We start from the raw sequence: 14,482 nt of genomic DNA on the forward strand, positions 1-14,482 counted from the left end.
CTGCTGCTTTTTTAAGGCTTTTTATACTGAGGTTGTGTCATTGTGACCTAATTCTTACGCCACTTCTGTGTTGAAGAGTGGTTGGAATCTTGGATCAATTGGCAATCAATGTCTTGACAGATGGATGCAAGTTTTCCATGTAAAGCCAATAAATACATTACTTCAATAATGAAAAATTTTAGGATACGTTAGATTGTTTTTTTACAGGATGTTGTTACTCAATCCCATCATTTTGATCTATCAAAGTTACCATTAATGTAATTGTATTTTTTTTCCTTTTCTTTTAAATATTTTTTAAATATCGTTAAACATTTAAAAAAATAAATACAAAAATTTACCAATAATCACTTCTTTAACCATTAAAAAAAAAATACACGAGACGGGGCAAAACTAGGGGCCACTTATCATTTTTTCTATTTTATAATAAATTAACTTTACAATCTAACATATAACGTCAAGTTATGTTGATTTGTGGGTTACTTACGTGAGATTTCTTTGTAGTTAAAAGTATTTCTTTAATTTAAATCGACATATTACATCCTCTAATCACAATCTTTTTTTTTTATCAAATATCACTTTTCTTGTTGAAACATAACTTTTAAGATAACAAAACAAAACACAATAATACAATTATTACTGTTGAATCTCAATAATGTGTTACTTTATAGCATGCAATAATTGATAGGTTTTTTAGTGAGTTGCATTGTTATTGAATTTTATGAAAATAGATAGAATATAATAAGTATTTTGAATGGGAATTTTTGAAAAAATATATAGGTATATTTAAATGTTGTTTGGATAGAATTGTTTTGGTTTTTATACAAGTTGTATTAATTGTTGTACTTTTATATTTTCATTAAAATCTAGAAAATAGATTGAATGAAAAATGAAAAGTTAAAATAGATTTTTTTTTTTTCCAATTTAGAGATGTTTGGATTGAAATTACGATTTTTTTTTTTAAAAATAAATTGAAAAAATCTATTCGTCATCTATTTTCTCATCATCTTTTCATAATTCCATAATGCGGCATTTGATAATATGTTCATAAATAAAATATAATAAATAATTTTTAATCATATCATGAGATGATGAGAATTAAAATGATAAGTAATATTACTAAAAAACAATTATGAGAAAACGTTAACCATTAACTAGTATTGTTCTTATTGCATTCTCTCATATGATAGATTCACAAAATTTTTTGAGTCCTAATCTAAAAAAAAATAGAGGAAAATACATAAAATCCTCTCAAACTACACTCATCCCCTAAATTATCAACCTTTTGAATTTCCTCCAAACTATAAAAGAATTACAATGTATTCCTTTTCCCCTTAAAAAGGCAACTTTTTCCAGTTTTTTTAAAAAATACTTTCCAGGTTAATATATATTTTAATTTTTTTTGAAATTATTTCACACAGTTTAATTTTTGATTTTTTCATAATTTATTTTTTTAATTTTTTTTTATCAAGGGTATTGATGTCCTATTTTTCATTGAGGTGGAAAATTGTAATTTTGGGTTGTTGGAGGGAGTGATTGAAAAAATTAATAGTGTAATGGGGTAAATATTAAATATATTTAAAAAAAAAAAACTTACTTTTCTATATTTAGTTATTGATACGTTAAATTTAAAATTTAAAATTTAAATTAAAAAAATAAAAAATAAATCTTGTAAATAAAAATAAAAACAAACAGATAACATTACTCGGATGGTAGTTGAAAATAAAAATGAAAACTTTATTTAATCCCGCAACTTATCACAAACATTTTAAGAAGATCCCCGTTACGGATTCGTATCACATTCACATAGACCTCGTGATGGCGACGAGAAGTCGCACCTCAAGCCGATGAAGCTTCGTTGAAATCTCTATTTCATTTTCGTTTTTTTCGTTGTTTTTAAGTTTTTCCCAGAAAATAAAAAAACGTATAGAAAGTACAAAAAACAAAGCAGGAGTGACGGTCCCAGTTTGGTGAGATTTTTTTTCGTTTCTGTTTTCATTTTCTCGTTCCCTCTGTTTCTCCTTCAGATTCAGAGTCTTCTCTGCCTCTGTCTCAGGCTTGTAGTATTATCAGGGTAACCCTCGCAACATTTTCAGTTGACCCAAAAGAAATCCACTACTACTTCTCTCCTTTCTAATCTCTATTATTGTGTAAATATCAGTTCATTCCCCAAACATCATTTTAAACCTTCCTGCATTTCAGCTTCCGTGGAGGATTTTGTTAAACAGTCCTGCAACTCACAGTTCAGGTCTATCCTTTGACTCTCAAGTTGTCCTTTTGTAATTCTTTGACGTTTTGGTTAGTTAGAGCTTCGTTCTAGTCGATATTCTTCGAATATTGGCCTCTGCTAAATTCGCCGAGATAAAGTGTTTTCTTCAGTGTCTTCGGAGATTTAACAAGTGGGTAGAAGGTAATATTTTCCAGATCTTCATTATTTGTTTCCTTTCTTATCCTTCAGCCGTTTATATCTGTTTTCTGCAGAGTGGGACTAAAGTTTGGATAATTGGTGTTTTCATGGTTATGCAACTGTATGATGTGCAAGTGGCAATAGTTTCTTGAAACTGTTTGAGATCTGTTTTTTTTTTTTTTTTTTTTTTCAATTTTCTTTTTCTTTTATGTTTTTTCTTGGTTGAGATGTGCGACGTTACAGTTTTGTTGTTACATTATTTTAACAATGGCCTTATGGCTGAAGTTGGATCCTCAAGCGTTGGAGTTGTGGAGATTTATGGATAACAAGACTAACTCTCCTCAAGATTTATGGATAACAAGACTAACTCTCCTTATGGCTGGAGTTCCATCTTTTTTTAATAATAAAAAAAGATATTCTAATATATAAATTTTATTTAAAACATTATGTAGGGTCTAATTGGTTCTTACACAACATATACTTGTATCATTGTCCAAAGGCGGGTGTGTTTGTTACAAGAATTAAATGGGAATTGCATTTTTGAAGGTAAACTTTCCCATTTTATTTTTATTTGTTGCATTACAAAGTCCAAATTTTCTGGAAGCTTTGAAATGTTACTTGCGGAACAATTTGCAGAGAGGATGTTTATTAGTGTCATTATTGCATACTTCTTGTGGATTATTGGAACATCTTCATGGCACTAATTCCAAATTTTGTCCAATTGAATAGCTAAACTGGAAGCGGTTGATTTTTTGTGGGGGTAACTATTTTAGTTCTTTTAACTGTTTGAGTTTACTTTTGAGATGTGTCCCAGTTTGTGTATGCATGTTGTTGAGTGGCAGAAAGATGGCTGATCAGATAGTTGATGAAAGACATTTTAATTTTCATGTTTTCCATTCTTAGTAATTCCATTAGACCCGTTGTAAAAAGTGAAGATTTAGCAATGGCAATGGGCATCCCGTTTTTGTTTTGTTTTCATTATGGTGGCGTATGTATCCACTTATTTACAACTTTCATACTTGGAGAACTATACAACTTTAAATGCTCCATGTATATATCCACAGATTACTGACTTAAAAGAATGATCCACAGACTTGCAATGTTCATAGTTGGAGACTATACAACTTTAAATGCACCATATTGGGATCAATACAATTTTGTCATTAGAAGAGAACTTGTTTCTATGCAGGAAAATCACGATGATTTATGTTTACACTTTCAGGGGCTTATAGTGTGCTGATCCAAGTGGTCTACTTAACATTTTCAGGTGAAAACCGCTTCAATTTAGCAGATATTTAGATATACATGCCAAACTCTCAGCCCCAATGATCTAGATGCCCTTGGCTGCAATCAGGGAGTAAATAAGCTATTTGAAGAAATGTGGTTGGCTTGCATTCAGCTGAAATGAAGACTATACAGGTTCTGCTGATCTACCACTTTACAAGTTTACTCTCTGAATTTTAGCATGGAAATCTCTTTCTTTTTGCTTTTAGATTTTAATTCTTTTATGAATATTGAGTTGTCGATTTTCTACCCTGGATCTCATACAGCCTTCCCAAATCATGATATTCACAAACCATTACATGCAGCGCATTCCCAAATCTCATTTTCATTGCACATTCTACCACTTCATAGTTCAGATTATGTTGTGAAGTAACATTTTTTTTTTGTAAGTGATTATGTTTACAAATAACATCAATACCATTTAGCTTTTAACAAGTAATGTGCAATTCTGAATTCTTTTTATATATATATATATATTTATTTTGATAAATAAGAAACATTTTTGATCGAATGAAACTAGGCGAAACCCATGTACACAGAAAGTATACAAAAGCGACACCTAATTACATTCTGGAGAGCTGGAAAGAAAACAGGAACTCATGAACATTCCCTCCCTTTAGTACAATAGCAGAAAACCACTGAACCAAAGAAGATACAAAAAAATTCGAGATTTGCTCCATAGCTCGCTCCTTGCTGAAGCATCTCTCATTCCTTTCCATCCATAAACAGCACATTAAGCACAAAGGAATCATCCTCCACACTGCTGCCAGTTGAGAACTATTATGATGCCTAGTCCAACATGCTAGGAACTCCACCACACTTTTTGGCATAACCCAACGCAACCCAGATCTGCTAAAAATGCCATCCCATAACTCCCTAGTCACCTCACAATGTAGAAGTAGATGATCAATTGATTCACCATTTTTCTTACACGTGAAACACCACTCTATTACGGTCATCCCACATTTCCTTAAATTATCAAATATCAAAATCTTCCCTAGTGCAGCTGTCCAAGTAAAAAAGGCAACTTTAGATGGCACGGAAACCCTCCAAATACTCTTCCACGGAAACTAGATATGCTGTTGATCTGTCAACACCTTATAAAATGATTTAACAGAAAACTTGTTGCTCCCCGTATGTTTCCACAGCATTCAATCTATCCCATTTCCTATTTTCAGGGAATACAAAAAGCTGAAAAAACCTGCTATCTCATCAATTTCCCAATCCTGTGATTACTAGTAAATATCACATTCCAATGCACAGTCCCATTAGCACGACACAACACCTCTGAGACAGCAACGTGCTGATTTTCAACCAAGCTGAAGAAATTCGGAAAAACAGTATGAAGAGCTCTCTCACCACACCATTCATCAAACCAGACATGCATTCTTGCACCCTCTCCTACCTCAAACTTAAGATGTTTTTAAAAAAATGTGCCACCCCTTTCTAATAAATTTCCAAAGCCTCACACCATAAGTCCCACTACCCTCCTAGAAACCCTTCCCCCCCCCCCCCCCCAAAAAAAAAAAATACTTCCATACTTTCGATCAACAACCTCTCTCCACAATGAATCCCCTTCTAATTGATATCTCCACAACCACTTTCCTAATAGAGCTTTATTAAAAATTCTAAACAATTTTTCAATCCAATTTGCCACACCCACCGGTCGCGGAAACAAAGAAAATATGTAGGGAGATTGGAAAGGGTGCTTTTAATAAGGGTTAATCCCCCCCGCCCCCCGATAGATATAGCCGCTTCCAACCTTACGATCTTCTCTCAACCTTCTCTACAACACCATCCCAAATATTCTTTGCTTTAAAAGATGCCCCCAATGGAAGCCCAAGATATTTCATTGGAAGGGAAGCAACTTTGCAGACCATCAAATCCGCTAAGAGCATTCACATCCCATTCTCCATCCCCATCTCTATAATTTAACTTAAAATCACCTTTCCTCAAATTTTTCCCTAAATTTTATTCATCTTCTAAAAACCTCCCACATCCCATTCCCCATCCCTATCTCTATTCTATTAAATAATATTTCTCTATTCTTTTTTTTATTACTTTTTTCTCTCTCTTCCATTTACAATCTTAACTACTAACTCTTTTGTCTTATTATCTTTTTTTTCAAATATCAATTTCTATTAAATTTTTTTATGATTTTGACTATCAAATACAATATTTTTTTAACCGAAATTCGTATTATAAAAATAGTAATTTTTTTATTTAATTAGTGCATTTTCCGAACTGAATATACCCAATTAAAAAAAATAGAAAACGGTAATTAAAACAATAAATACCCATTCAATCAGACCTGTAAAATTGCCTATAACTCACACCGGGCATTAGTTTAACAGCAGAACTCGTCCCTGTACTTGCCTACTTGGCCCGAGTTTATAAGTGTGTTTTCTTTAAAATCTCCTAACTAAACCATCCATTATCCAAACAAGAAAAACACTCGAAACCCATACCCAATGGCCCTGTCTGAGAACGGCGAGATTGAAGTGACGGGCGCATCTTTCAGCCGATTCGACGTCGTCTCGGATCAGTCCGATCACTCCTACTTCCTCCTGAACCGGCCCAAAAAGGACGCGAGATTGCTTTGTTAATGATAACAGTAAGACGCACAAGAAGATCATGCAGGAGTGGAGGATTCTAGAGAAGAACCTCCCGGAGTCGATCTTCGTGCGGGTCTACGAGAAGCGCATCGATTTGCTCAGAGCCGTGATCGTCGGCGCCTCCGGCACACCGTACCACGATGGGCTCTTCTTCTTCTTCTTCGTTAGTTTCCGGGAAAGCGTTGCGTGAGCGAGAAACTGAGGGAAAGAGACTTATTGAAGTGGGTTTGGAGTCAGGCAGAATCCAGCCGTGCTGCGTTGCGAGGTAGGGGGGGAGGGGGGGAAAAGAAGACGCGGGCTGGAAGGGGCAACCGTTGGGGCGAGAGAGCGATGCGGATGTACAGTGGGTCCTCAAATATGGGGACCTCCTGTAGCACCCCTAATTTTCATCCCCATTTTGGGGAACGGGATGGAGAGGGTTTTTGAGCCAAACCGCATAATTTTTCCCTAAATTATAAGGATAGGGTGAGATGCAGAACGGGATGGGAATGCTCTAAGAGGTTGATATTCTCCACATCCCCCTACGGAACTTTATTATTATCATGCAAGCAATTCTGAATCTACAGTCAAGCATTTGTGATACTGTATTATTATCAACTATAATGGTTGAGTTGATGTCACCCCTACTTCCAAATTATTGTCCCCTACAGTCACCAACAGTGTTGGTAAAAATGCGCTTAAGTGCAAAGACCGAAGAGCGTTGCTTACCAAAAGCAAAGCACATTTAGAAAAGCATGCATCAACCATGCTTATTGGCTCTTTATTTTATAATGAGGTTAAAGCACAAATAACGCACTATTGCAGTAATTACAGTTTTAACTATTGTTTTTTATCTAGACCATTAATTTAGATTAAGTAGATGAGAAAGAAGATGAGGCTACAAATATTTTGATGATAATGATGATGGTCCTATGCTTAATGATGAGAATGATTATATACTTTAGAATTTCACGGTATTGCTTATTTTAGCATAGAAGTCTTGCAATTCTTGTGTTTTTTGGTCATTGCCTTTTGGCTATACTTTTATTCTACCATGTACATTATTTTGATTATGGCTACTGCATATTGTGGTTGTGTATATTTGTAAAACACAAGAAAATTATGTAAAATGTTATGTTGAAATTTGTGTAATTAGTTGATCGCTCGATTGACATGTTGCATAATATACTGATAAAATATCACGTTGCATGATACTCTAGGAAATTGAGTTAATAGGTAAATGTATTACTGTCTTGCTCTTAAACCTTTTTTATTGTATTTATGAATATTTTGTTATTAGACACTATTTTTTGAAAATAAAAAGCTCTACTTTAATCAGGTGTGGGATCCACTTCATGCTCTGAGTCTGTGCTTGGGTTCTAGGTGGCATTTGCACTTAAAGTGTGCTTGGCGCTTTCACCAATACTGGCCACCAACAAAACACTAACACCAATTTGGCTTTTATATACACATATGATAAATGGATTAGATAAGTTGGGTATTAATAGCAAGTAATATCTTTTTTTTTTTTTTTTGATAAGTAAAACCAAAGTATATTAATGAAAAGAATAGGCAAAAGCCATGTTCAGTACAATGAAAGCCCTACTATGTAGGCTCAATAGATACAAGAAAATCATGGAGATTTTGGCCATTAAAATTAACAGCAATGGCCCAAGTACAAAGAGTTCTAAAAAAGAAAGCTTTTAGTTCCTCCATAGATCTCTCTTTGTCCTTGAAAGTCTGTTCATTATGCTCTTGCCACACACACCACATGATGCAAATGTGGATCATCTTCCACATAACCTTGATCTGTTGAATGCCTCTCAAATCTGTCCAACAAGCCAAAACCGCCACTACTGTCTCAGGCATAACCCAGCCCAAGTCTAGTCTACTAAATTTCTCATTCCATAACCCTCGAGCTACCTCACAGTGTAGTAAAAGATGGTCTACAGATTCCCCCCCATTCCTACACATGCAACACCAATCCTCGATGATTACCCTTCTTCTCCTCAAGTTGTCCGTTGTGAGAATCTTACCCAAGGAAGCGGTCCACACATAGCAAGTAATATATCTATGGATTTCAATTAAGCATTATGGTCTTATAGTCTTCTATATATAACCATATACATTTTGCACACATAAAGTTATGGTAGAGAAGAAATTATGGTGAATATTTTTACTTATTTTAGAAAGCCAAAATAATTAACTTGTGTTCTCCAAAACCAAAGTAGATATACCGTCCTTTCTTTTCAATACTAATAGTGGTGCGTTTCTGCTAGCTGCAGCATTTGTGATATCTCGTCACTAAATGAAGTGAGCTTCTATGGAGTCACAGAGCACACAAGAAATACAATCCTCAACTCAAGTTTCACATGAGTCCCAAGGTGAACAACCAAACAACCACAAAACTGAGGCTCCTGTCACAGACTCAGGTTCAGTATCTGCTTCGAGCAATGATAGCAAAAAGGTTTCGCGCGAAGATATTGAACTTGTAAGAAAACTCTTTCCCTTTTTTGTCATTCTAATTATCTTACTAAGGAAAAAAAAGGGATTTCAACTAATGTTTTTCTTATATTTATGTGGATAATTATACAAAATGGCTGTTGTAGGTCCAGAATCTAATAGAGCGATGTCTACAATTATATATGAATAGAGATGAGGTGGTTAAGACCCTCTTGACTCGTGCAAGGATAGATCCTGGATTTACAACTCTTGGTAGGCTGCCCATTTTTAGTCTTTGACCTGCTGTTTGTTTGTTGTATTAAAAATTTGTTAATTCTGGTTGGTCGGTAGTGATAATACTCTAATGGTTGCTGCTTAGAAAAAAAAAATAATAATTGAATGCTTGATGAAGTGGAAAACTGAAAAGAGAAATTTTTAGTTTTTATTTTTATTTTTTCAATTTCTTTGTCACATATCATTATCTGTATTTGTGAATCTATTTCTTTAATATGAGATTGCCCTTCAAAGTAATCAAAATACGTGATTGAAGCATTTTAATCTATAGCATTGCTCTTTATTTATATATTTGTTTTTTATTCAGTATGGCAGAAGTTGGAAGAAGAAAATGCTGATTTTTTTAGGGCCTATTATATACGGCTAAAATTGAAAAAACAAATCCTCCTCTTCAATCATCTGCTTGAGCATCAGTATCATCTGATGAAGTATCCCGTACCTCCAAAGGTTCCTTTGGCCCCAATACAAAATGGAATTCATCCCATGCCTGGTAAGTCTTCGCCCTTCACTGTTATAGTTGTTAAACAGAACTAATTACTTGTTATGTATGTGAGTAATAGGTAGTTTATTTTATAATCTGTTGTTAGTTATTAATTAGGAATAAGAGGTTAGATTCATGGTTATCATTTTAGGTTAAGGTTATCCTTTGACTTTTATCAATTTAGGACTCTTTTAGGATATAGGTATGGTAGTTGATTTCTTATATCTTCTTTGTTAGCCTTTATAAGGTATTTAACGTGAATGATAAATGAGTAGTGAAGAAATGAGTGGCGAAGAAACTCATTATCAAACTGTCTCTCTCTGTTTGGGAGGTCAGTTTTCCATGAATTAAACTAATTCAGAAGGTATTTGGTTCCTTCACAGAAACTGTAAGTTCCTTCTTATGTTTGCACGGAACACTTGGTATCATAGCAAACGTAATGGACCACCAGCATGGTTCCTGTTGTGAAGCCGAGCATCAAATGTTGGAAAAAAATTCAAGAAATATACTTGAGTATTATGCTAGAGGTAGATTTAATTAGGGATAAAAGACAGGAACAAATACAGCATTTGCATTCCCGATCGACTGGGCCATACAGCTTCTTTCCCTTCTATGGAAATTCTAGTTCTAATGAGACAAATATTGAGATGTGCATATCTCCTAGATTCACAGATAAATTGAAATTCTCTGATGATGAATGGCTGGCTGTATCAGAAACTTGTATTTTCACAGAACCTACCAGTGCCCCCACCGCTTTAGGTTTCAATTTCAAAAGGAAAATCTGGTTCACCTGCTTACATGATTAATAAAGAAGCAATGTGCCATCCTAATTTCCCTTGTGGAGCATGACTTAATGGCTTATGCCCAAATTGTTCTGTCATGGCAACTACTGTAACAGCAAAGACCACTGCTAAGGCAAAGATTGTACCCAAAGCCAAAGATCGAGATGGGCAAGATAGAGAGGACATCAGAGGAGCCTCCAGGGAAGGAAGCCTCGGCTTCCAAAGGTAGTCAAGAAAGATATGAAGCTCTAGAGCATTAAGTCGCTGGTGAAGAAGGCTATAGCCAAGAAGCAGAATTAAGGAGTTGGACATGCAGTGGGAGTGTTTGATCTGTTAGTAGTAATGGATCCATACTTATTGAACAAGAGTTATGGAACTGGAAAAGCAGTCGGAGTGTTTGATCCAATTAATGGTAGCAGATAGTGCCTGCCTGTAGTGATGGAGCCATACATATCAGTGTGCTTGACAACAGGGCTTGGATGAAGTCGCTGGTGAAGAAGGCTATAGCTAAGAAGCAGAATTAAGGAGCTGGACAAGCAGTGGGGGTGTTTGATCTCTTAGTAGTAATGCATCCATACTTAACGAACAAGAAATATGGAACTGGACAAGCAGTCGGAGTGTTTGATCCAATTAATGGGAGGAGATTGGTGCCTGTCTGTAGTGATGGAGCCATACATATCTGAGTGCTTGACAACAAGGCTTCTGGATGTAGAGTTTCTCCAACTCATCTTCTACAACGTTTTGATATTTCATCTTTTCCATAGAGGGAATATACTACAAGTTTGAGGAAGAACTGAAAAAAAGGAAAAAGAAGATGAAACCATGATTCTACCTTTGAGTACAATGGTGTTATTAAAGGGCAGGATTAGGAATGTTATGTGCGTGAATAATAGGCAACTTGTTTGATAAGTTGATAAGTAGTTTTTAGTTAGGAATGCGGGTCTAGATTAGTAACTATTTTTTTTTTGATATGTGATTAGTAACTATTATTTTATATTGAGGTTATCATTTGACCTTCATTAATTTTAGGACTCTTTAAGACAATAGGTGTAGCAGTTGATTTCATCTAGATCTGTAAGCTTTTATAAGGTATTGAATGAGAATAATAAAAGGTTAGTGAATAAACTTGTTATCAAACAGCCTTAGTATTTTGGGATGGCAGTTTTCCTCGAATTAAACCAATTTAGGAGGTATTTTTTTCCCTCAAATAAACCATACTTTCTTTGTTAGTCTGCGCGTAACATTAGCCCTCCTATAAGTTGAGCATAAATGCATACAGTGAGCTTTTGGACCATTTCTGTGTGTCCACTTAACAAAATTTTTGAAATATCGGTTGATAAATATCTAACTCCATTTTCTAATAAGTTCCTATTAAGGTGGATGTTGCATTAAAGCTATCCTCTACCAATAATAGTTCATGAAATCTTCTTTCCTTTACAGAAAACTTTGTAGGGTTTGCAACTCTTTTCATTTGTATATTTCCTGGATCTTTGGTGGATAAGAGGGGATTGCATGGGGTTTTCTTTTTTTACTTGTGGAATTGTGCTCACTTAAGAGTCTTGGGTGAAAAACTTCCATTGGCTTTGGAAGGGTATTTCTCATGATTTCATAAGGAGTGCTGTCATTAATGGAAACTCAGTGGTGGCTAATGGTTATAAACAAGACTTGTGATATGACATTTTTATTTGTCATTGTTATAACGCTACTTGTGTGCAGTGCAGTTAACAACTTACCTATGGGATACCCTGTCCTACAGCAACCTTCCATTCCAGCTGCAGGTCAACCTCATCTCAACCCTATGGGCTGTGGAATGTCAAGCTGTCACGTGGTTAATGGAGTCCCTGCTCCAAGCAATTTTCATCCCATTCGGATGAATTCTGGGAATGAGTGAGCACTTTCCTCTATTCATATTGTCAAACACTGATTTTCTATTCAAGTAATGGCGCTGACTCTAGTTGGTCTATGTATTTCAGTTTGTTTGTGTTCTTTGACTTTGATTATTATTGCATTACTTATTTGAATTTCAAATGGTTTGACCATAAACTATGAGTTGTTTGCATGTGTATGTTCTCATGGTAAATGGTCATGTTTACATGGGCCTCCATATTTGCACTCAGCATGCTTCTATGACTATCTCGTCCATGTCAAAACCTAATTTGATAAATGAAAATTGAATCCCAGTTTTCCTTCTTTCTAGCTATGTATTTTTGCTGTTATGGAGATTATGCCAATGGCAATTGCTTTTGTTTTTGTTGAAGTATGGTGATGGAGAGCAGTACTGCTGATGTGACTCCCATGGTTCCCCCAAATGGCACCATGTCATCCATGTCAGAGATGGCTGTGAGTCCTACATCAGTGGCATCAAGTGGCCATTTCCCCTTTACCGCATCAGAAATATCAGGAATGGGGGTAGACGCATCTGCGCTTGATACAGCATTTACATCAGATGTGGCAAGTTCAGTAGGATTGCAACTTGCTCCAGATGGTGGAGCTGGAAATTCCAGGGATTCTCTGAGATCGCTGGATCAGATACCGTGGAGTTTCAGTTTATCAGATCTAACAGCTGATTTGTCAAACTTGGGAGGTAATTCATAGCTCGACTTCACTAGTCAAAGGGTATGCACCATCTTTTGAGAAAATTCAAAAGTTGAGTATATGACTGCTACAGCAGACATGTCTGTGGTTGCACATACAAATTAAAAGAATTTATAAGTTGATCGATAAAATGAAATAAAATAAGAGGAATGCAATGAAGTTTTTCCTAAAAGAAAACTGGGATTGTACTTATTAATATAGAGATTCCTGATCTAATATGGCATCTGCACCATTCTTCTCGTGAGGAGCAGTGGAACTGATTCGTACAAGTTTTCAAATTGCTTCTTGCTACTAGCTCATAAAGAATATAATATCTTATTGTATACAATAATAGTTCTGTTATTATGGCCAAAAAAATTCAGAAACTAAAAGCTGTCCTAAAGGATTCTGGCACCACAGAATACTACATGTGTGAATGGATACGCTTATCATTTAGGTCTAAGCACTACATACAGATGAAATCATAATGTCTTTTGGATATCTTCAGGCTTTTGCTAATGCATTGCCTTCAAAATGCTTTGCAGACTTAGGAGCCTTGGGAAATTATCCTGGTTCCCCCTTTTTGCCATCTGATTCAGAACTTTTGCTTGATTCTCCTGAGCAAGAGGATATAGGTAATGGAAATTGCTTATCTTGGTTTTGATGTCTATTCGCAATGGTGTTGGTTATTAGTAATTGGCAAACGTGGTGCAAATTATCCACTTCAAAATACAAAGATATCTATAGGACAATCAGATATAACTCAAGCACTACAGGTGAAAAATGGTGTTTTGATCCTCTGAAATATCCAGTATGCATGCAAGAAAAGGAAAAACATCATTGTAGTAGCATCAACATGTTTCGACCATTGGCGTGGTATCTTGATATATTCTACATCTGAGTACTTTATTCTTTTTAGAGTTCGATTTATGGGCATTAACACAGTCAATTGTCAGGTGTCCAAGTGTACCTAAAGATTTATTTATTTATTTATTTTTTAACAATATCTAAGGTTAAAATTTAAAGTGTTTCATCTGTGCTGGCTCATCATGCTAATTGCTTGACCTCATTCCAGTGGAGGAGTTCTTTGTTGATTCTGTACCAGGACCATCATGCTCTCAATCAGATGAGGAGAAACCTTAGAGAAAGGCGAGTCACATCTGGTTTTGCTTTATATTTGTGATGATAGGATAACATTAGATCGATAAATAATAAATCTTCTTTAGGTTTCTCAGCATGTTGGGATCTTGTTATTAACGCATTTGAACATCGTACTTTGTATTCTGCATTAACTTGCAGCTAGGAAAGCAACCATGCCAATGGAAGTTATAAATTTTCTATTAGTAAGTTTTTCAGAAATCATTATGATCTAGAAAGTGGAATGTATTGTCTACATTGATGTGAACTTATCTATTTAAGTGATTGCTTAGGAATGCCGTTGTTCCACGCAACATACTAACCAGGCAATGGATTGAATTCTTACACTCAAAGAAAACGGATGGGTGTTTGACATGCACTTCAACCGAGGATGCCGTTTAGATAATAAAAAATTAAATGAAAAAGTTTCATGAAAAGTCCCAGAATGGAGTGGGCTTTTTTCCCTTAAATTTTACTTCCCTTTATTAGT

General features: G+C 35.2%; 1 protein-coding gene across 3 annotated transcripts; it reads left to right on the top strand.

Annotated features, from left to right (window-relative positions):
* Positions 1-1,776: 1,776 nt before the first annotated feature.
* LOC122299742 lies at positions 1,777-14,217 on the top strand. 3 transcript variants are annotated; one of them, XM_043110182.1, is made up of 9 exons: positions 1,778-2,407; positions 3,627-3,823; positions 8,568-8,773; positions 8,892-8,997; positions 9,326-9,508; positions 12,003-12,168; positions 12,540-12,865; positions 13,401-13,490; positions 13,931-14,217. In XM_043110182.1, the coding sequence occupies exons 3-9, from the start codon at positions 8,606-8,608 to the stop codon at positions 13,996-13,998; spliced, it is 1,107 nt and encodes a 368-aa protein (XP_042966116.1). In that variant the 5' UTR covers positions 1,778-2,407; positions 3,627-3,823; positions 8,568-8,605; the 3' UTR covers positions 13,999-14,217. The 3 variants fall into 3 exon arrangements, with proteins under 3 accessions (XP_042966123.1, XP_042966116.1, XP_042966111.1); XM_043110177.1 differs by having other exon boundaries at positions 3,672-3,823; XM_043110189.1 differs by lacking the exon at positions 13,931-14,217 and having other exon boundaries at positions 1,777-2,407; positions 3,672-3,823; positions 12,540-12,897; positions 13,401-13,480.
* The last annotated feature ends 265 nt before the right edge of the window (positions 14,218-14,482 follow it).

This window comes from Carya illinoinensis, chromosome 2 (assembly GCF_018687715.1).
Source record: "Carya illinoinensis cultivar Pawnee chromosome 2, C.illinoinensisPawnee_v1, whole genome shotgun sequence".
In the NCBI taxonomy this organism is placed as follows: Eukaryota; Viridiplantae; Streptophyta; class Magnoliopsida; order Fagales; family Juglandaceae; genus Carya; species Carya illinoinensis.